The following is a 23014-nucleotide window of genomic DNA, read 5'->3' on the forward strand; positions in this document are numbered from 1 at the left end:
TTACTGCAGTGCTGTGGAACAGAGCCTGCAGTATCTCTGAGGTATGACTATTATCCTGTAGAGAATGGGAAATCACTGAGAACTTTTAAGCAGAAGAGGGACATGATGGTTAAGCAAATATTGGCACTACAGCTGATGATTAAGAAATTGAGAAACTTCCTGCCACCACAAAAAAGATTATTAGGGTATTTTTACAGCTTTAATCTATACTTAAGTGACAAAAAACAAATTCAAAGGTAGAGTTTCACATGTCTTACTGAAACTAATTATCTAAAAGTATGTAGCTAGTTAATTTTCACAATAAAAGATACACTTATTCCTAAACCATAAATTCTGCTAATGGCCATGTGAAATCTGATACTTGGTTAGAATTCAGACCACCTTCTGAAAGGGATGGGCATACCAGACCACCTGACCTGCCTCTTGAGAAACCTATATGCAGGTCAGGAAGCAACAGTTAGAACTGGACATGGAACAACAGACTGGTTCCAAATAGGAAAAGGAGTACGTCAAGGCTGTGTATTGTCACCCTGCTTATTTAACTTATATGCAGAGTACATCATGAGAAACGCTGGGCTGGAGGAAGCACAAGCTGGAATCAAGATTGCCGGGAGAAATACCAATAACCTCAGATGTGCAGATGACACCACCCTTATGGCAGAAAGTGAAGAAGAACTAAAAAGCCTCTTGATGAAAGTGAAAGAGGAGAGTGAAAAAGTTGGCTTAAAGCTCAATATTCAGATAACTAAGATCATGGCATCTGGTCCCATCACCTCATGGGAAATAGATGGGGAAGCAGTGGAAACAGTGTCAGACTTTATTTTTGGGGGCTCCAAAATCACTGCAGATGGTGACTGCAGCCATGAAATTAGAAGACGCTTACTCCTTGGAAGGAAAGTTATAACCAACCTAGATAGCATATTAAAAAGCAGAGACAATACTTTGCCAACAAAGGTCCATCTAGTCAAGGCTGTGGTTTTTCCAGTGGTCACGTATGGATGTGAGAGTTGGACTGTGAAGAAAGCTGAGCGCCGAAAAATTGATGCTTTTGAACTGTGGTGATGGCAAAGACTCTTGAGAGTCCCTTGGACTACAAGGAGATCCAACCAGTCCATCCTAAAGGAGATCAGTCCTGGGTGTTCACTGGAAGGACTGATGCTGAAGCTGAAACTCCAATACTTTGGCCACCTCATGCGAAGAGCTGACTCACTGGAAAAGACCTTGATGCTGGGAGTGATAGGGGGCAGGAGGAGAAGGGGACAACAAAGGATGAGATGGCTGGATGGCATCACCAACTCGATGGACATGAGTTTGAGTAAACTCCGGGAGTTGGTAATGGACAGGGAGGCCTGGCGTGCTGCGATTCATGGGGTCGCAAAGAGTCAGACATGACTGAGCGACTGAATTGACTGAGGCCTAGTACAGGCTCTGAAACTTAAGACTGAACACATTGTTCAAACTCTTCAAATTGATGATTTCCTCATCAGTAAAATGAAAATATCCCCAGCCCACCTCACTGGTTGTTTCAATTGCTACTGGTGGCACAGGAGACAACAATAATATGACCTCTAGTACATAAAGATGGGGAAATCAATCTGAGAGTTAACTTAATAGTATCAATTCACAATTCTCTCTGAGAATATATAAATACATTATAGAAAAGTATGGGACCCAAAATTCTAATCTACACGATCTTACGTTTTATTTAGGAAAGAGCAGAGTATAACTTCGAAATCTCGAAATAATCTACTTAAAGAAACAGAAGGAAGAATTATTAATCTAAAACATAGAAAAAAGAAACCTAAACAACCAGAGGGTGGTAACACTCATCCAACCAGCAGGGTACAGGGTGCCTCTCGGGTAGTAGGAACATCTGTCCACCTGAACTGTAAAGATGTATGTATCATAGCTGGCTTGCAAAGCCTGGCCTATTCAAGTTCTAATAACAGGCATCAGAATCACCCATGAAGTTCTGAAAACTACAATTTCAAGTAATCAGAATCCCTGGCTTCAAAGACCACATAATTAAAAAGTATATATGAATGTTCAAGTTGCACTGATATATTTTTGTATCAGATAAAACATCTAGGGATGGGACCAGGAATGTATGTACACTCTGCAAAATCTCCCAGGCGATTCTGATGTGTATCTTCATTTTGGAACCAGTGCATTAAACACTGGAATCATCAACTTCCCTTGCTCTGACTCCATGCTAAGCAAGCAAAGGTTTGATAATCTTCTACTGGACAATATCTACAACATGAGAATTAAAGTCATTTAAGAGCCGAACTTCTAATTGCAAATTAATAAAATTGATAACATGTAGCATGTGACCTCATTTGTGATTCTGCTTCTGAGGAATGCCCAAAATTCAGGTCTCTAAGTCTAGAGTCAAGGAAAAGACCTTGACTCACTCATTGTAGTTTACTAGAGTAAATGTCCCTGGAGAGAGGTCTTTCAGCAAATTTCAGCATGATATCCTTTTATTCATCAAAACACTGCTTTTAACATTTTAAACTATAGGGGAGTAGTACAGGATGAAATGAGAGCATGAAACTGAAATCTCTTTCTAAACTGAATGTTATTCAAATGTCAGATATTAGGAGCAGTTGAAGATGGATGACAATTATGAACCACAAATCTGCATGACACTGTTGAGGAAAAGAAACAACATTAAATCTGTAAGGCACAGTTTAAGAACCTAGCTGGTCACTTCAGGATGATAAATGAGCTTGGTCATCTGGATGCTTAGCCAAAAACATTGTTTGAAGAACCAGAGATTCATTTCAATTGTTTCCCTAAGGACACAATCAAGCATTGTAACTAGCAGGCAGAGAGTGTCCAACTCTCATTTGTGAAGATAACTCATTTGAACCTATTTTCATCATCAATTAACCTGTTACCTCACACTAAGCAGTGCACAAAAAAAAAACCTCCTTCTGCTTATATTGTTATCACTCTTGAGCTATAAAATCAGCAAAATAGCTTAAATAAGCCTTGGTTTGAAATCCAGAAATTTTACTTTTATAGAAGCCAATGGGCCTTTCTATTCCAAGCCCTTGGTCCCTTTGCTCAAAACCTCACCAGCAACCTGTATTCCTGTATCATGCAGAGACTTCAAGGATTCAGCCTTCTTTCCATGCCTCTCAGTACCTGTCATCACCCATAAGCCTATCTGACGAGGAAACTACATTTTGAAATAACTTGGGGTTCATCCCGACCCTCTTTGACAAAAACCTTACTATCTAAATGCAGAGTGGGCAATCCTCAAATGTTACTCTCCTGTTGTCCTAAGACAACATATGGGCTACTTTCAGTTTAAAGGCTTTAATCTAATCATGACAGAGAAAGAGATAAAAATAATAATGGGGAAGCTAAAACATTTGCCTTCTTTTATTAAGTTTTCAGTATGGTTCCTGAATCTCTTTTAAGGTGGTAAATATAAATGAATTAGTTCTTTTATCTTCTTCAGTTCATTTTTACTATTCCAAGAGTCAAGTTCACCAAACTTGTTTCCTCATAGTGTTGCTGACACCTTTACATTATGTGCTCTTACACCCATGCACAGCAGTATTATACATCTACAATATTACAGATGCAATAAATACAGAAGGAAAAGTCGCCTTTATCTCTTTTATTTCTGGAGCCTCTAAACCAGGTTAACACCCATTCCACGCATGCAATGTTTAGATGGTTGCTTGCTACTTACCTTAAAACAAGAAGCTCGATACAGTAGTTGCACAACATGACCAATACTTGTTTTCGATGCCTGAGGAAATCTTGGTTCTAGTCTTTGCACAACAAAAAGTACCAGAACTTTCCTTGAGAGAGCAGAACCATCTTCTAATGCCAGCAACACCAACTTCAAAGCCTCTTCTTGCATAGCTGTAAGTAAAGAACATGAGTTCATGATAAATGAGGAGCCCTGCAGATCATGCCTGTCACAGACTTCTTTGGATATTAGCTTATGGTGGTTCACTATCTCCAGTATGCAAATACTTAGCACAAAATAAGAACATCATACACACACAAATATAGTTTACTTAGAAAGTAATCAAGCAAAAGAAGAGTCCTACTAAACAACCAATCAGAATACACGTAAACAGATTTTAAACAAAACATATCCTCTACAGCTTTGTAATAGTCAACTAGATAATCATAATGTTGAAGTGAAAAAGGCCCTTGTTAATAAAACTCACAGAGCTACTCTGACAAATAACATGTGAAGGACATACAGTAAATAAATGGTAATTTTTTTATGCTTGAGACTGTTGCTTTGCCTGTCAGAAGTATTTTGTATATGATTTAAAAGTGGTATTAGCTACTGGATGCAATACCTAAAGGCATCAATTTGTGTTGCTTTCCAGCCAGGGAGGTAAAAGTATAATCTGAATCTAATCATAAGGGGACATCAAAAAAAACCCCAAATTAAGAACATTCTATAAAATAACTGCCTGTAATCTTTAAGAATAGCAACATTAGACAAAGAAAGACTGAGGAATGGTACTGTTAAAGAAAAGTAAAAAGAGGTGTGATAGTGTCTTCCCTGGCAGTCCAGTAGTTAAGACTCTGCATTTCCACTGCAGAGGGTATGGGTTCAATCCCTGGTCGAGGAAATAAAGATCCTGCATGTCACATTAACGGCTGTGACAAATAAATACATGACATCATCTTAGACTCAATCATAAAATGAAAAAACTTAATGCCATAAAAGATATTTCTGGAATAACCAACAAAACTGGAATATGAGTTTTAACAAATGTTAAATTTTCTGAATTTGATGAATGTATTGTTTTTAATAAGAAAAAGACTTACGTGTAAGCAGTAAAGAGGGCATGAAATAGGCAACCTACTCTCAAATGGTTCAAAAAGGAAAGAAAGTGAACTATGTAACAAATACAGCAAAATATTACAAATGAGTGAATATGGATAAAGAGTACAAAGGAATTCTCTGCATTATTCTTGTTACTTTTTGGGTAATTTGAAATTATTTTAGAATTAAAAAGTGAAAAATATACTGGTCCTCAATGAAAACAATGGAACTAGATTACCTAGAATCTAGATTAAAAATCAAATCCCTTCTTTTTCCAAGTGAGACATCAAGGCTCAGAAAAGTTAAGTGACTAGGCCAAGTTTCACAATCAGTAAGCAACACAATTATAACTAGAAACAAGGACTTTTTAAAAATTGAGGTAAAATTCACGTAACATAATATTAACCATTTTAAAGTAAACAATTCACAATGTTATAAAACCATCACCTTGATCTAGTTCTAAGACATCTTCATCACCCGACAGGAACTCAGTAACCATCAAGCGGTCACCCCCCATACTACTGACCCCTGCAGCCTCCAGCAACTACTAGCCTGATGTCTAGTTCTATGGACTGACGTTTACATATGCAGAATATGTGACCTGTTCCCTGGCTTCCTTCACTTAAAGAAACATTTTCAAAGTTCATCCACATGTGGTATGTATTGGTATCTCAATCCTTTCTATGGCTAAATAATACAGTATTTATAAATATACCACACACTGGTTATCCATTCATAAGAACTGATGGGATGTCTGGATTGCTTCCACCTTTTGACTATTGTGAGTAACACTGCTATAAATAAATACTCATGCACAAATCAGTTTGAATACCTGTTTTCAGTTCCTTTGGTATATACCTAGGGGTGGAAATGCTGGATCATAAGGTAATTCTACATTTAACTTTTTTTTACATTTAACTTTCTGAGGAACCGCCAAATTGTTTTTCCACAGGGGCTGCCTCATTTTACATTCCCAAGTTCCCTAACATCCTCAATTAACACTGTTTTTCCCCCACTTTTTAAATTACAGACAGCCTAGTGGATATGAAATGGTTATCTCATTGTGATTCTGATTTGCATTTCTTTAATGACTGATGACACTGAGCACTCTTCATGTACTTTTTCGCCATCTATGTATCTTCTATGTAGAAATATTTATTTAAGCCCTTGGTCCATTTTTAAATTGTGCTATTTATTATCTTTTTGAGTTTCAGAACACAGGATATTTGATAACTAGTCTAGTGCTTCTTAGGCTTCCATGGTAGCCCACTGTTAAGAATCTGCCTGCAATGCAGAGGATGTGGATCCCTGGGTCAGGAAGATTTGGAGAAGGAAATGGCAACCCACTCCATTATTCTTCCTAGACAATCCCATGGACAGAGAAGGCTAGCTGGCTACAGTCCATGGGGTCACAAGAGTCAGACACAATTTAGCAACTAAACCAACACAGCACCTAGTGCTTCTTAGATAAGGCAAATAAACATGAGGAAATATCCACAGGTAGCATTCTCAAATTATATATAAATATGAATTTTCAAAATTATTTTTCAATTTAACTGTATTATGTAAAATAAAACATATACAAAAGTAGAGATAACATGCATTCATAATACAGCTGCTGTCAGTAAGGGTTCATCTACTCATTACTCAATTTTCTAGTTTGTTCTAGCTGGAGTGGTTTAAAGTAAATCCAAGATAACATAGCACTTTATCCTTAAATAATTCATTATGTATTTCTAACAGGTAAGCACTTTAAAAAAATTAACATAACACTATTACCATGTCTAAAAAAAGAAATGTATTTCCTTGATATCATCTAATATCCAATCCATGCTGAATTTTCTCCCACTGTCTTAAAATTTCCTCTTACAGTTGGTTTCTTTGAGTACAAAGCCAAAGTCCATATGTAGCTTTTGGTTCGTATGTCTTCACGCTTAACAAGAAAAACCTATACTAGTTTCCCCCCACTCTCCCACCCTCCCATTTAGAACAAAATAACTGGTTGCAGAAACAATAATTTTTCTAAACAATATCCCACATTCTCAATTTCATTTTAATTTTGTGCTTTTTTTTATGGTATGCCTTTATCCTCCTTATTTCATGTAAACTAGAGACTTGATTAGATTTGGAATAAGATTTTAGCTTTTCAGGGCTTTTTGGGGGGTCAAGCATACTTCTTATTCTGTGTATCATATAGAGAGGTATGTAAGACCTAGATGTCTCACTTTCAGTAATATCAAGATTCATCACTGGGTTTAGGCCTTTTGCATTTACTAACCTTTCATCTACTGGTTTTAATAGCCAATAGTAATTCTTACCTAGATCCATTAATTCACCTGATGTGATTTTTCTAACTTTAACATTTTTTTTCCTAAATTTATTAGCTAGAACTCTGCTAAAAGAGAAACTTACCCTCAAAATTCTGAGAAACTGTCCTTGAAAGCAATCTAAAAAGGCATGATTTTTTTCTATTCCTTTTCCAATTTTTAGCATAATGTGCTGGTGCTGTAGCAACTGCCAAAGATAACCAATTAATTTTTTCTGTACTCATACTACAAGATCATGAATTTTTACACATTTTATGTTTTTTAATTCATTATAGTCATTATTCATTTGGAAGTTCAAATTGTCCCACTTTTGTCCAGTGGGAGCCTTTTCAAACTGTGTCCTTTTGACAAGATTCCGATGGTCTTTAACAGCTTTTTTACTTTTTAGCACAAGACTTCCCAGGCTCATCTTGTACTTTTCTACCCTAGAACTAGGATAAGACATTTATTCAAAGAGCCCTACTTCTTTTTAGTATGAAATGCTATCTGGGTGCTAGGGCTATTCATTCCTTTCAAGCTTTTACAGTGGACAGTTAGGAAATACTTATTTTCTAGAAAAAGAAAAAGAAATGAGTCTGTACTTATTTGCCAATTAAAATTTAAGGATGCAGGCTTTTTACATAAATTATTTGATTTCATACTTATATCTCTTTTTAAATGTCAAAAATCTTCATTTCTGATGGCATTAATATAACTACTTACTTGCTGTATCCTAATTCACTTCAAAATAACAATAACAGTATGACTAGTAAATACAATCTAGGATTGTCAATTTTTTAATTGGGTTGTTGGTATTTTTCTTCTGAGTTTTTACAAGTACCTAATTATATATTGGGCTTTCCTGGTGGCTCAGATGGTCAAGAATCTGCCTGCAATACAGGAGACCTGGGATCAACCCTTGGATTAGGAAGATCCCCTGAAGGAGAACATGGCAACCCACTCCAGAATTCTTGCCTGGAGAATAATCCTCATGGACAGAGGAGCCTGGTGGGCTATGGTCCATGGGGTTGCAAAGAGTCAGACATGACTGAGCAACTAAACACAACACACTTAGGTGTTAGTTATATAAGCCCCTTGTACGTGATATTATATAAATATTTCCCCAAGTTTCTCTTTTTTTTTTTTTACTTTTCTTATGAGGCTTTATTATAATTTCAAAAAATTATATAGTCAAATATCAATCTTTTCTGTAACTGCTTCTGGATTCGGAGTCAAAGAAAAGAGTGTTTTCTATTTCTAGGTTATAAAGGAATTCACTCTTATGTTCACCTTTCTTGTTGTTGAGTCACTCACGTTACACCTGACTCTTTGCAACCCCACGGACTACAGCGTATCAGGCTTCCCTGTCCTTCACCATCTCCTAGAGTTTGCTCAAACTCATGTCCACTGAGTTGGTGATGCCATCCAACCATCTCATCCTCTGTCATCCCATTCTCCTCCTACCCTCAATCTTTCCCAGCATCAGGGTCTTTTCCACAGAGTTGGCTCTTCTCATCAGGTGGCCAAAGTATTGGAGTTTCAGTTTCAGCATCAGTCCTTCCAATTCAGGGTTGATCTCCTTTAGGATTAACTAGTTTGATCTCCCTGCTGTCCAAGGGACTCTCAAGAGTCTTTCCCAGTACCATGGTTTGAAGGCATCAATTTTTGTGCACAGGCTTCTTGATGGTCCAACTCTCACAGTCATGCATACACAACTACTGGAAAAACCACAGCTTTGACTATATGGACCTTTGTCGGCTAAATGATGTCTCTGCTTTTCAATACGCTGTCTAGGTTTGTCAAAGCTTTTCTTACAAGGAGCAAGCATCTTTTAATTTCATGGCTGCAGTCACCATCTGCAGTGATTTTGGAGCCCAAGAAAATAAAGTCTGTCACTGTTTCCATCTTTTTCCCCATCTATCTATCATGAAGTGATGGAACTGGATGCCAAGATCTTAGTTTTCTGAATGTTGAGTTTTAAGTTTTTATTACCTATATAATTTATTTTTTAATCATAAGTATTTCCAACCTATTTAAAATTTATGTAGCTAGGGAATATAAGAAATACGTTCATGCAAAAAAAAGAAATACATCAAATTTTATCTTTTTCCACATGTCTATCCAGTAGTCCCAATGCCACCTAAAAAGTTTCCTTCACAGAAATAAATTATTCCTAGCCTATATAGTTCTAAATCAGAAAGGTAAAACAATAAGATATCACAGAAAAGTACTTCATAACCTGGGAATAGGTATAAGATTTTTTTAAAAAAAGAATGCAGTTGATAGTAACTATAAAAGAAACATCCTCTGGTGATTCTCATTTTTTCTAATAACTTTTCTGTTTCCCAATTTTAAAGACAATCATGAACTTTTAATTTTTTTCATAAAAACAAAGTTTACTTTTCCTTTACTACCTGTGCAATATCAGGCCTCTCTCTAATTCAGTTTTCTAATTTGTAAAGTTGGATCTGTGTCACTTAGAGACTGTTGAGAATTAAACAAGAAATTTATTCAAAAATCCTATAGCACTGTTCATCATATAAGTTATGATTAATAAAAACTAGCTGGGACTTCCCTGGTAGTCCAGTGGTTAAGAATCCTCCTTCCCATGCAGGAGACATGGGTTCGATCCCTAACAGGGGACTAAGATCCCACAGCTGTGGGGCAACTTAAGCCCATGCTGAACAAGAAAAGCCCATATGCTGCAACTAGAGAAAGCCTGTGCGCTGCAATGAAGACCCAGTGCAGCAAATACAAACACGTCAAGCACCCCAAGGTAGGGTGGTTATTATAAAAATTTTTAAAAAAAAGTTTATCTTTCATTATGTTAAAATTTGTATGTATAAATCAGAGCATTCTCACCTACTCCTGGAAACTGGCACCCTCCAGCCCTGATAGCCAGTAAGACAGTGATCCATCTTACCTGGCCCTAGAAACTGGCACCCCCGAGCCCTGACGGCGGCCCACAGGTTGGCAGACAGCTGCTGAGGGTTCTGGTGCTGCAGTATCAGCTCCGTCACCGTCCTCTCTCCCAGGGAGCGCGCGGCTCGGATGGCCCTTACACGGCCTTCCTCCTCCACCAGCTGACAGTTTACAAGCGTCACCAGTTTCCTCTGCATCGGACGGCTCAGTGCACTCTGGTTCAAACTAGCTACACCTTCAAGAAAAAGGACACTACAGTTTTTTTCAATTAAAATAAAAAAGTCAATTTCATTATCTATTTAATAAAAAGACCTAGTATTCAACTATTAAGCCACAATTTCTAGTGAGTTCCTTATAAGGTACTTTCATTTTTGACAATGAATGTTCTGTCCCTGTTTATTACTATTCTGTGGTAACTGGAATCTAAATTTCAATTACCTCAAATGTTATTTGGGTATCCTTTTCTCTGGGTTATATGTGTCCCACAAAAGACAACAATTTGGGTTTTTTTAAGTCTATTCTTCATCCTTACTAAAACCACTGAAGATAATTTTGGAGATAAATGAAAAGTTAAATCTAAAAGTAACGATTAACAACACTTTTGTTCTGCTTTACTGTATTCAAGACATTTAGAACACAGCTCCAGGACAATACCTTAAATCCAATTCCCTTTTTGACTAAAAGATACTGCTCCAGCAATTGTTCCCTCTCTCCTACATCAATTGTTCCCTTTCTACTTGATCATTTGCATCAACATACAGTAAGAACAGCATGCTGTTATTTTATACACCTTAAAAATAAATCTTTTTATTCATCCCTTTACCACCACCCCTCTGCACCATGTCTTTCCTCCATTTTGTAGCAAATCCTCTAGTGTTGCTTATATTCACTATCTCCAAATCCTTGCTTTACAATCTTTAAAACCTACTGCAATCAAGTTTTTGCAACCATCACTTGACCAAAACCGATCCTCATGACAAGACTTACCTCCACTTTGCTACATCAGTGGTCAATTCTCAATCCTTATCTTATTTGACCTTTCAACAGCACTCAACACAGATCACACCTAACTCCTTTAAAAACATTCTTTATCAGGCTTCCAGAACACCGCTTTCTCTTAATTTTTTCCTTCCTTCATCTTTTCCAGTCTTCTTTGCTGATCTCAACTTTTTTCTTGACTTCTTAATGTTAAATGGCCTAGGACCCAGTTCTTGTTTTCTATACTCACTACTTATGTAATCTCATTCAGTCTTACTGCTTTAAATACTATTTACGCTAATGACTCCCCAAAATTACAGCTCCTATACCTACTCCTTAACATACATTCACCGGTTACTCAATAGCATCAGAGTGAAGACTTGATATAACCAAATTCAACATAACCAAGACTGAACTCTTGATCTTCTTACCTAAACCTGACTGACCTACAGAACTCCTTGTCTAAGTTGATGGTAACTTCTCTTTCCAGGTGCTCAGGCCCCAAAACTCAAGAATTACACTTGACTCAGCTCTCTGTCCCGTGCCCCACATCCAGTAATTTAGGAAATCCTTCTGACTCTACCTTCAAAAATCATCCAGACTGTCTACTTTCCACTACCTCCACTGCTACTAACCCTGTCCCATTAGCCTATTATCCAATACCCTGGTCCCAACTCTGCCCTTCTGCACTGAATTCTCAACAGAGCAGCTAGGGTGACCATTTCACCATTAGTCAGATCATGTCACTCCTCTGCTCAAAACTCTAGAGTAATTCCCCAGTTTCACTCGGAGTAAAAGTTCAGCTTTAAAAAGGGCTGCAAGTCTGTACATCATCTGGTCTCACCATTTTTCTTCTACCCCATAATGCTTTCATCTACCCCATACCCTCACACATTCTGCTCCAGGCACACTTTCCTGTTGTTGTTTTTTGAAGATAATACGCATGTCTTGGGGACTTTGCTATTTCCCCCGCCTGGAACAGTCTTTTCCCAGGAAACTACATGGTTAACCGCTTCATCTCTTTCATCTCAAGTTCAGAAGCTACCATCTTAACAAGGTCTACACTAATCACCTTGTTTAAAATTGCAACCCACCCTTTTCCCCTCACTCTGACATTTTTTTTTTCATTCTGACATCTCTGACCATTTAACTGTATTGTTTTCTTTCGACAGCAAATATCATTTATAACATACTATACAATGTTTTTACTACACTTGTTTATTATACTTTCTTTTTCCAAAACATAAGTGCTATATAAGGGCAGACATTTTTACTAAATGTTTTCAGTAAGTGCCTGGTACTGACTACATGCTCTTTAAGTATCTGTTCCATGAACGAATGAGGTAGATAGGATATACTTCTCAAGGAAGTCACTATGTCCAAAATATCCAACAGTGCAAAACATAGAGCACATTCAAAATAAATATTTGATTAATTCATTCACTCAACTTTTTATTATATCTATGACTTGCCAGTTACTGAAGATGGAGTGATAGAATTCCATTTCTGTCACAGCACTTACTGCACTTCTTTGCCCATCTAATCAACGGACTATGGGGTCCAGGAAGACCCTAGCCACTGTAAGTGCGCCATAAAATTTTAATAAATGACTGAATAAATACATGAAATTGTCTTAGTAGGATTCATTAAAGCTAATATTCTGCTATGGCACCATTAGTTTAATATAAAAAAATGTATAAATCTCAACATATCTGATGAATTCTTAAATTAATAGCAATATTATCTCCAGAAAATAGTATAATGTTCTCAATCAAAATGACGTCCATGATCTCTCCAAGCAATCTCATTTTTCAAAACTAAAAATTATTTAATAGGGTATCAATATCAAGTATTTCAAAGTTAATGTATTGGCCTACTCACCCATAAAAATACTTACCTTTACCTCCACTTAGTGGTTTTAAGTAGAGCGCCAAATCTTCAACACATTTCTTTGCAACCTCATAGTGTTTGTTCTCACCTAAATTACTTAACTTGACTGACTGATGATCTGGTACCTAAAAACAAAAAAAAAAACTGAAAATACATTCATCTAATTCATGCAATTGTTAACTTTACATTTGATGATAATCTTGGTGAGTATAAACTTCTAATACAGACACAATACATCAAACAAGTTTAAGTAAAATTAAAGCCAAGTACCTAGCCAAACTGCTTTCTAAGAACCAAGGATATCATACTTAACAGCATGGATTCGGTGAATTACTGAGAGGGAAAAATAGGCAGTAACTAATTGTACTGTATCCATGTTATTCCTTGGGGATAACAATGCTATAACTCAGAAAAGTGCTAACATTAGGAAAGGTTATAGAAAGTCATACAGGTTCTCTGTGTACTGCTCTTGCAATTGAAAAAAAAAGGCATATCAAAATAAAAAGTAGGAAAAAAGGGAGAACTTTCCCCCCTTTAACACCTTCTTCCTATATAACTTACTTACTATATTTTTCATGATCTGTCCCACCTTGTTCTCAATGCAAGGTCAAAGCTTGGGTAAAATTCTGGGCAGCTCTGCAATTTCTACAAGTGATCTTTAATAAATTATTTAACTGTTCCAAGTCATGGTTTCTTTACCTGCAATATGAAGATGAAAATCCCTATCTCATAGTGCCATTATGAAAACTCAGTTTAATCCAACAAGTATTTATATTCATGGAGTGCTTACCACGTGCCAAGCAGTTCTAGGCACTAGGTACCTATCAGTGAGCAAAACAGGCAAAACATTTCTTGCCATAGCTTACATTCCAGTAAAGAGAATACATGGCTGATAAATAAAAATAATTAAATAGCATGATAGAAGATGATCAGTAAAAATTATACAGCAAAGATAAGGGGGATTTGAGAGTGTTGGAGGGGGACTACAATTTGAACAAGGGTGATCAGGATAGGTTTCCTGTGAATCATGACATCTGAAAAAGAAATGAGTATCTTAGGCAAAATAGCACTCACTGCAAAAGCCCTCAGGTGAGAATATGTATGGTGTATGTGACAACTGGTTAGCAGGCCAGAGTGGCTTAAGCAGAAAGACTGAGGACAGTGCAGGAGCTGAGGGTGAAAAGGTAATGGAAGTCACGTAAAGATCTGCAAAATTATTTAAGGACCAACTGAAAGAACATTTTTAAGTAAAAGAAAAACACAATGTCTGACCTACGTGCTGTGTGCTTAGTCGCTCACTCATGTCCAACTCTTTGCAACCCCATGCACTATAGCCCGCCAGGCTCCTCTGTCTATGGGGATCCTCCAGACAAGAATACTGGAGTGGGTTGCCATGCCCTCCTCCAGGGGATCTTCACAACCCAGGGACTGAACCCAGGTCTCCCACACTGCAGGCGGATACCAACTGAGCCACCAAGGAAGCCCAAGAATACTGGAGTGGGTAGCCTATCCCTTCTCCAGGGGAACTTCCCAACCCAGGAATTGAGCCGGATCTCCTGAATTGCAGGTGGATCCTTTATCAGGGAAGTTCCACCTGATCTATAGCAGATGCTAAATAAATGATAGCTTAGTATTATTACAAATAATCTGTGGTATTTTATTGGATCTAAGACGCCACTGCCTGCAAGAGGCACCATTATTTTATGCACCCTTAAGGAAAAAACTGCTAATTAAATTATGACACATTGTTGAATATGTATTTGTCTTGATTTCACAAAGTCTTAACTGGATTATGAACAGTGAAAAGAAATTGCTTTAAAAGAAAAACCTCAAATATCAAGACACTAAAAGAATGGAGTATTCTAATTCACTGAATTCTCTAAGAAGTGATTAATCAGAAAAATCCTTACTTTCTTGCTTTCATATGTAGTACTAAAATTGTAGTATTAAAATATGTAGTACATGATGTACAGAATTTCATCTTCCTCCTCACCTGTAAAATGGGGATAACTACCTGAAGAGCTATGACAAGATAATAGATGTGGACTGTTTACCAGCATACCTAAAACGAAGAAGGCCCTTATTAAATAGAAATTTTTATAAATCTAGGGTCTTGCTGATTCAGTAAAATGATAAATAAGAAATGTTATTTTTATAGCATATGCACAAAAGCAGAAACTGCAGAATTTGTTAGACACTCTAGAAATTAGTTTTCTATATATACATCTTATATATGTATATATACCTATATAGATCTATTTTCTTATTATAATATCATCCTAAAAGTCAGGCGAAGTTTTAAGGAAAACCAAAAAACCTCCACTTAAGGGTTCTATCTAGATGGTCGATCTCCAGCTAAAGCTTTGATTATATTTCTTTTCATATCACCTGATGATTATCTATTTATACATGCTTATACAAAAATGTTTCTTACCCACCAAAATCACTTAAAAACATGTTTTGACGACAGTAGTGAATACAAAGACGTATATAACTAAATGGAATTTCTAGTTTTGCATAAAGATTTATGACATTATCTAAAGAAAATCATTTGCGGAATAATGCAAATCAGGTATGAGGAGTATTTTTTATGCCTTGAATATCCCTAATCATACTTTGTATCCCCTAATGAACAAAGTTCTATTATTACTTATACCACATAAGTAAAATCTTGAAAGGTTACCTGGGCTCCAACTAACTGGAGAAGTGCGAAGTTGACAGGAAGCACATCAATGTCTGTGTTGATGGCAGTCTGGTCAAAAGGACAAGCTTTTCGGTGAAGTTTATTCAAGCAGGTCTTGCAAACAGTGTGTGAACAACCTAAACTGATGGGTTTGTGCACGTTCTCATCAAATTCATTATAGCAGATTGGACAGGACAGAAATTCTGTCCATTGAGCTGCCTGCACAGGCATTGTGGAAGCTGGATGCTCGGGTTAGCAGTCTAGCAGATCATTATTTTGCTGTGTAGTGTTTTGTAAGCTGGAAATGGACAAAAGTAAGAATTAACCACATATTCATCATTCACCTTTCAAGGGTTAACTGCTTAAGTCAACCATCAAGCTTCAAAATGTAAAACACTTCTGAATAATTCTATACACTTTTCACATCTTTTCTTTACATCTATTTGCTGGATTAATTAAATTTCTGAAAATTCTGTGGCTAGAAACAATATCCTAACAGTGTTCCTTTCAACTAAACATATTTATGTCAGCTGCTCATTAAAGCTTCCATGTATTTTTCTTAATGACCACATCAAATAAGCAGATTAACTATTAATACAATTTCATTTTTATAATTTCATTTTGTAAATATGAAATTTTACAATTTTTTAGAATTTTTAAAATTTCATTTTTAGAATTAATTTTTTTAAGTGTTTCCCTTGGATATCTACTACCACCAAATGTATTATGATACAAGAGTTAGTGAACTTTGGAAGTATTGATCCAAACAAAATCATAATGAGTCAGGAGTGAAGGAACAGCTTTGCCACCTGAATGACCAAATCAGTGGAGGATTCAAGTTGGCAGCTTCACAAAAGAGGAACTCTCTGGTAAGGACGTCACTATGAGGCTAAGGCACTAAAAAAAGTATGAAAGAAAACTGTAATGACAGAGTTGTTAGTCCACAAATGAAAGAATAATGCTAACCTTAAAATAATAGTACCAAAGTTATAAAAAAAAAAATAGGAAAGAAAAGAAGAAATGACAAATCTTGAAAGTGAAGTGAAGTGGCTCAGTTGTGTCCGACTCTTTGCTACCTCATGGACTGTAGCCTAGCAGGCTCTGTCGTCCATAGAATTTTTCAGGCAAGAATACTGGAGTGGGTTGCCATTTCCTTCTCCAGGGGATCTTCCCAACCCAGGGATCAAACCCGGGTCTCCCGCATTGCAGGCAGACGCTTTACCATCTATGAACCACCAGGGAAGCCTGGTGAATTGAATGTAGTTCCCTGTAATATTTTTGACAAAACATACCATTCAGTGATACACACACACACACACACACAAAACCAAAAACAATCAGGTCCAAGGAGCAAGATGTAGAAGAATAAAATAATATTCTTATCTTATAATTCTAAATAGAAAAACAGCAAAATACAGTTGACCCTTGAACAACACAGGCTTGAACTACCCAGGTCCACTTACACATAGGTATCTTTCAACAGTAAATACTCAGTACTACATAGTACGTCATTGACTAAATCCACAGATGCAGAGGAACCACGGATAGGACGGACAAATATAATTTATATGCGGATTAATCCCAACATTATTCAAGGGTCAACTGCATAAATTTCTATCTTTATATATGCATATGATTAAAAGGTACATGGGGAAAAAATGACAGTGATTCTTTTCTTATTTCTAAGATTAAAATGCTCTATAATTTTTAATAAACTAAAATATTCAGTATCAAAACATGTAATTTAAAATCTTTAGATATCTAACTTGAACACTACATTCACCAATTTTCTGCATCTTCCAATTCAAAACTTACATAAGTCTAACAGAGGCTCTCTGGTGAACAAGAAATCTAGGTATTTAGGGCAATTAAACAGCCAATACTTTTATTTCATAAGAATGTTTACCAATACAAATATATGAGTACCACAGAAATTATATGCTTAAAAATGTAATAAGATTCAGGATAGAAAAGTATGTAACTGATTCTCAAACAACCCCACACCCAAATGAAGTATTCTATTAACCTTTATTGTGCCTTTTATGTTCACAAAAACTAAGGTTTTAAAATGTATCTTGGTAAAAATGAAAGACTGAAGTTGTTGAGTAAAAAGCACCCTACACAAACTTTTCCTCAAACAGCCCCAATGTAAAGTATCTAATAACTTTATTTTCAAACAAGCCAAATCGTGCAAGTTACATTTACTTTATTTTACACATTACACTCTCACATTTCCACATCTATGAATGTCATCAACCTTAAAAACAGTTTGCTTTTAACTTTAGAGATGAGGACTAAGCAGGTGAACACATCACACCTTGAAACTATTCAACGTTTTCAATGTTCAGTGTTCTGGACTGTGGAATTGTACAAGGAAAAGGCCTGTAAGGAACAATGAATTTTATGTTAAATCTAGTACTGAGAGTCCTAATCTAGCTAATAACTTGAACTGATAAAATGTTTATCAAAGCAAGACACTGCATCTATTTTTTTCATAATGGCCACCTGTTTGGAAATGCTAATTCTATGGGTTAGGGTATCATGGGCCACTGGGTAATAGGAAACTAGCAGCAAATACTCTTTCCTTATTTAGTTTTCCAAGATTATCCCGAAATGCTTTACATTAAAGTTAATCAGTGGGGGATGAAAAGCCTTTAAGTTTGAACTGAACATAAAGATGCTATCTTGCATATTTTCACCTAATTTTGAAGTGTTTCAAATTATTCCAGAATACACTTTATAGTTTTATAATATCCCATATGTGTTACTAGGTTTAAGAACACCAGATGTTTTCATATAATTAATACTGAGAAATTCAATTTCTAGTAGAAATCAAACTAATATCTTTGAAAGAAAAAGAAAAAAATATGCCAAATTCTCCTTCTGTTATTGTCAGATTCTAACTTTCTGACAGAAAAATTAAAACTGAACTTTCCTTATAAGAAATGATTTGACCTTTTAAAATGTTTTTCCTTAGTACCACTGTTAAATACATTTTAGATGCTTTGATTACAATAGACAAAATTTTGTCTAAAACACTAAAATGTTTAGTGATGACAAAATTGACTTCTCATTCCTTTCAAAAGCACTTAGTAAATGTCTACCTAGAAAATATTTTTATAATTATCAAAAATGATAGAGAGCCTGTTTTTATCATTTATTTTTTAAAAGTATGTAAATGAATCATGACAAGCTAAGATATACATAGCAATTTATTTGAATCTGCAGAAATTTAAATTTCTAATAATATTTATATGTAATAGTGAAGTAAGTATCCAGCCTAAAGATACTGCCCAAACACCTCAAATTGAGATAAAATAGCTTTCAAAGCCCATATCTCTAGATATATAAAGGAACTACTTAAGAAAAACAAGTTAAATTCAAATTAAACTATTTGTATTAAGTAATTTCAGTTACTAAAACTGAAGAACAACAACAAGATAAAGCCTAAGAGTGAGAAACACTAAGAGAGACCTTAAACAGATTTTTACTCAAGTAAGTTTTCAGGCTATAAGTTCCTTGCTATGAATACAAACTCATTAAAAAGGAAGAGTAATAGACATCTCTTATATGATGCAAATTAGAAATTGCTTTATTAAAAGCAAACTGCTTATCAGCTAAGTACTTTCATTTTCTGTTACTAGTCTACCATGACATTATGCAAGTAGTCCAGGACTATGAAACTCGATTTTAAAATACCAGGTTAAGGTTTATGCCTCATTTACTACTGTACAATAAAAAAATAAAGCATTTTACATTTCTCTTTATGAAGATGTAAACATTAGGGCTCAGGTTTGTTAATTAAAACATTCATTGTTTTCATTTTAGTTCACCCATGTGAGAAACTTAAGCTACTTTAATGGACTGTAACAGCACTTCTCAATTCAGAAACCTTAAGAACAGTAGTTCTGGACTTAAAAAATTTTATTTAAAGCATCATAGGTACAATTTAGATCTTACTTTATAAAACTAACAAAACCAATGAAAATAATCTCTAAGATCTAAAACTCAGCATTCAAACATACGAAAAGGACTGGAAAAAAGGAAATGAATTACCATTTTAAAGACTGCTATTATATGTGCTTTAGCGTATGTTAGAAAAGACATGACCCAAGTTTTATTTCTAAAATCCACTGTTGTTGAACTCAGTTTTTTAATCAGTATGACATTTCACTTTCAATGCCTTCTATTAGAATAGTAAAGGGATAATTTTCTATTTTAATTAATATAACCAATAAAGTTTTACTACTTTAGTCATGACAACTTGAAAAATACTTTCTTGAGACAGAACTTACTCACTTATGCCTATTAAACAATGACCACTGGATAACTCCATCCGTCACATCATCAAAGTCTTTAGCCTTTTGGTTATTCTGATTATAAGAAGATAATCTAGCAGGAAATTTTTGACTTTCATATGTCTACTTCTATTCAGATGATTTATTTCTTGGAAAAGTAGGGATACTCTAGAGCAGCACTGTCCAGTAGAAATACAATGTGAGTCACAAGTAACTTAAAATATCTAGTAGTCACAATAAGGCAGGGGAAAACACATGAAATTAATTTTAATGATAATTTATTTAACCCAATTTATCCAAAATACCATTTCAACATGTAGTCAATGTAAGAAATTATAAATTATTTTTATTTTTTTGGACCAAGTCTCAAAACCTAACATGTATTTTACATTTATGGCACATCTCAATTCACACCAGCCACATTTCAAGTGTTCAAGTGCCACATGTAGCTATTGGCTAGCATTGGACAGTGCAACTCTAGAGTACTTACAATTACAAAGTAATAATCAAAACTAACTTTTATCAAAAATGTGAGGTTAAAGCAATATCTACACTTATGAAGGTTTTCATAAAACTAAAAAACTTGAGGATCATAAAGACGTTACTTAACATTTGAGGCTAGGTTTACAACATTATTTTAAATTTTCAGCTAGCTTTATTTTACTACATGCTTCCATTTTCCCATCAACAGAAAATGAAATTTTAATCTATTTCAAACAAAACAATAAACAAGTACTTATTATAATGAGATCTGATTGTAAGTTTATTTAGCCTTCTTTGATATTGCATATAATGTGGAAGTTGTATTCCTGAATATAAAATTCTGGGGAAACAAAAATGCTTTCCCTCCCAAAACAATTTTTTTTTTTTTTACTTTCTCAAACTGGAATACACAGCAAATTACAAAAGCACAAAGTGAAATAATTAAAACATATGAACAAAGGACATAAGTTTTACATGTCAGGTTAACCCAACAGTAATAACAGATCAAGAATAACTCAAAGAATCCACTAATGAACATGACTGCAATTAAATTCTCAAATAGGTGCCAATTTGAATTATAACATCTGCTTTTTCTAAACATGTCTAAAATATATGTTTAACGTTTTATCCTTCCAGCTATTTTTCAAACTCTCAAAATTTGGAAAACATCAATTTCCAAATCAACAAAAACGGCAATACTGAAAGATGGTCTTTGACAGGATGTAATGGCATCGACTTCTTCAAGAACTGAATGTGGAAGTAAACAACATAAGAAAAGGATGTTATGCTAGAACAGTGGTGTAGCTCTTTCGACAGATTCGAAAAAATCCATGAACTCGTCTTACTGTTTCAAGAACCCACAACTAAATTTTGTATTCTTAACTATAAACAGGCTGCACAAAAGCGAACTAAAATATTTCTTTCTCTGCTTTTGAGTGTATCAATTTAGTGTAGCAACATTAACTTTCTCAGGTTAATCAAAAGTTCCTACCGGAACTTAAAAGTTTGACAAATACAAAAGCTGAAAAAAGATTACTTAAACACTTTATTTGGGATACAAAGTCATTCTAATCGCAGCTAGCGGGAGGAGAATAGGAATTAAAAAGGGGCCTAGCTAAGGGGAAAGTAGGAATTAAAAGGGAACCTAGGTGGTTATTTAAAAAAAAAAAGAAGGGTAGGAATCATGAAACGAGATCTACTTTATGTCAGTGATTACTTGAGACTATTTTGATGTCAAGGTTCTGTCTGCCGGTATCGTAAACTGTTCTGTGGTTCCAAGGATGGAAATGACAGCTACCTACCCCCATCTTCTCCCTTCCTGAAAGCTGAGAACAGAGAAAAGTAGAGCTGCTTCTGAGAAACAAAGATGCTTTCTACCATTCTTCTAAGATGGTGGAAGAGTCTCCTTAAGAGGCTCCCCCAAGAAGGAAAAATCAAAGAGGGAAAGAAGAAAACCATAGCAGAATTCTCTGGCTGTTTCATGCCATTGCTCCGTCACCACCACTCTGCAACCACTCAGGTCCGGCCCTCTCCCTCCCAGGAGGTTAAGCCCTCCCAGGGCATTGTTTGGCCGGGGTCCCTATTTAACACTCAGTCGCTTCCACCATCCCTGCATCTCGGGAAGCCGCAGGGCAGAGAGCCGAAAAGCTAGGAGAGGACTTGGTTTAGAGGACCCCCCTTCAACCGCACTCTTACTAACTGGTGTAGAAAAGGGAGGGAAGCCTGCCCTTTGCTTGGATGGGTTCTTTAGGGGCTGAAGCGTCCCCCCAGCTGGTGTCGAAGGGAGGTGGCCATTTGCGCCAGGCGCTCGGTACTGAAAAGCCCTACCGGGGCGAGGGGCCTCCTCCGGCCCGGGACTCCGGGCCCCGTCCGGGTGTCAGGTGCGGCCCTCAGTTCCCAACCCTCGGAGCACCGGAGACAACAACACAGAGGCCACGGGTTGAGACCAGTCTCCCGCCCGACCGCCGGGGACCGAGGACCCAGGCTGGGGCCCGAGCCGCATCGTGCCCGCCCCCGCCCTACCTGAGGGGGCCCGGGCGGGGTCGCTAAGGGCCGCTCCCGGGAGCCCCGCGACAGCGCGGCTCGGCGACGGAGGCGCCTCGTCTCGCCGGGGCAGAGCTCGGCGGCGGCTTCACGGCCTCAAACTCCATCGGGAGCTACAGGGACAGCCCCGTTGGCGGCGGCGGAGGCCGCGACGGGGCCTCCTCCTCCTCCCTCCGCCTCCGCCTCCTTCTTCTCCTCCCCCTCCTCACCACGGAGGCGGACCTGGAGGGATCCCGACCTAGCTCTCGCGAGAAGATACTGCCCACCTCACGCGAGATCACGCATGACCGGGACTTTGGGAGGTGGAAGAGAAGAGTAGGAACCCCCGCCACCTGGACTGCGCATCCGCTTTCCTCTCTTCGACTGAACCACCCCTATCACGTGACGAGGGAACCCTGGAGGACTGTGGGAGGTGTTGTTAGGAGACCTGGCAAGTCGAAGGGGTTGATGGGAAACTCCCTGAACATTCATATGCGCCTCGAGCGAGCCTCTAGACTCTGCTTTGAGCCAGAGTCTGACTCACCTTGTGGAAGGTGTGGTATGGATTGAGCATAATCTGATGCATCTATATTATATTGTACTCACTCTCCCATAATCA

The 23014-nt window shown here is 36.9% G+C and overlaps 1 protein-coding gene across 3 annotated transcripts in view; it reads right to left on the reverse strand.

Moving 5' to 3' along the window:
- RC3H2 (ring finger and CCCH-type domains 2) overlaps nucleotides 1-22654 on the reverse strand; it is a 49522-nt gene extending 26868 nt beyond the window's left edge. The window contains exons 1-5 of one of the 3 annotated variants that reach the window (XM_043469489.1): nucleotides 22396-22654; nucleotides 15593-15890; nucleotides 12917-13034; nucleotides 10043-10276; nucleotides 3710-3885 (exon numbers count right to left, since the gene is read on the reverse strand). In XM_043469489.1, coding sequence (XP_043325424.1) covers nucleotides 3710-3885; nucleotides 10043-10276; nucleotides 12917-13034; nucleotides 15593-15823 — 759 coding nt within the window. In that variant the 5' untranslated portion in view covers nucleotides 15824-15890; nucleotides 22396-22654. The remainder of the gene's footprint in view (nucleotides 1-3709; nucleotides 3886-10042; nucleotides 10277-12916; nucleotides 13035-15592; nucleotides 15891-22395) is intronic. The other 2 variants (XM_043469488.1, XM_043469490.1) reach the window with 2 other exon arrangements.
- Nucleotides 22655-23014: the final 360 nt, after the last annotated feature.

Source organism: Cervus canadensis, chromosome 5 (assembly GCF_019320065.1).
Source record: "Cervus canadensis isolate Bull #8, Minnesota chromosome 5, ASM1932006v1, whole genome shotgun sequence".
NCBI classification, from domain to species: domain Eukaryota; kingdom Metazoa; phylum Chordata; class Mammalia; order Artiodactyla; family Cervidae; genus Cervus; species Cervus canadensis.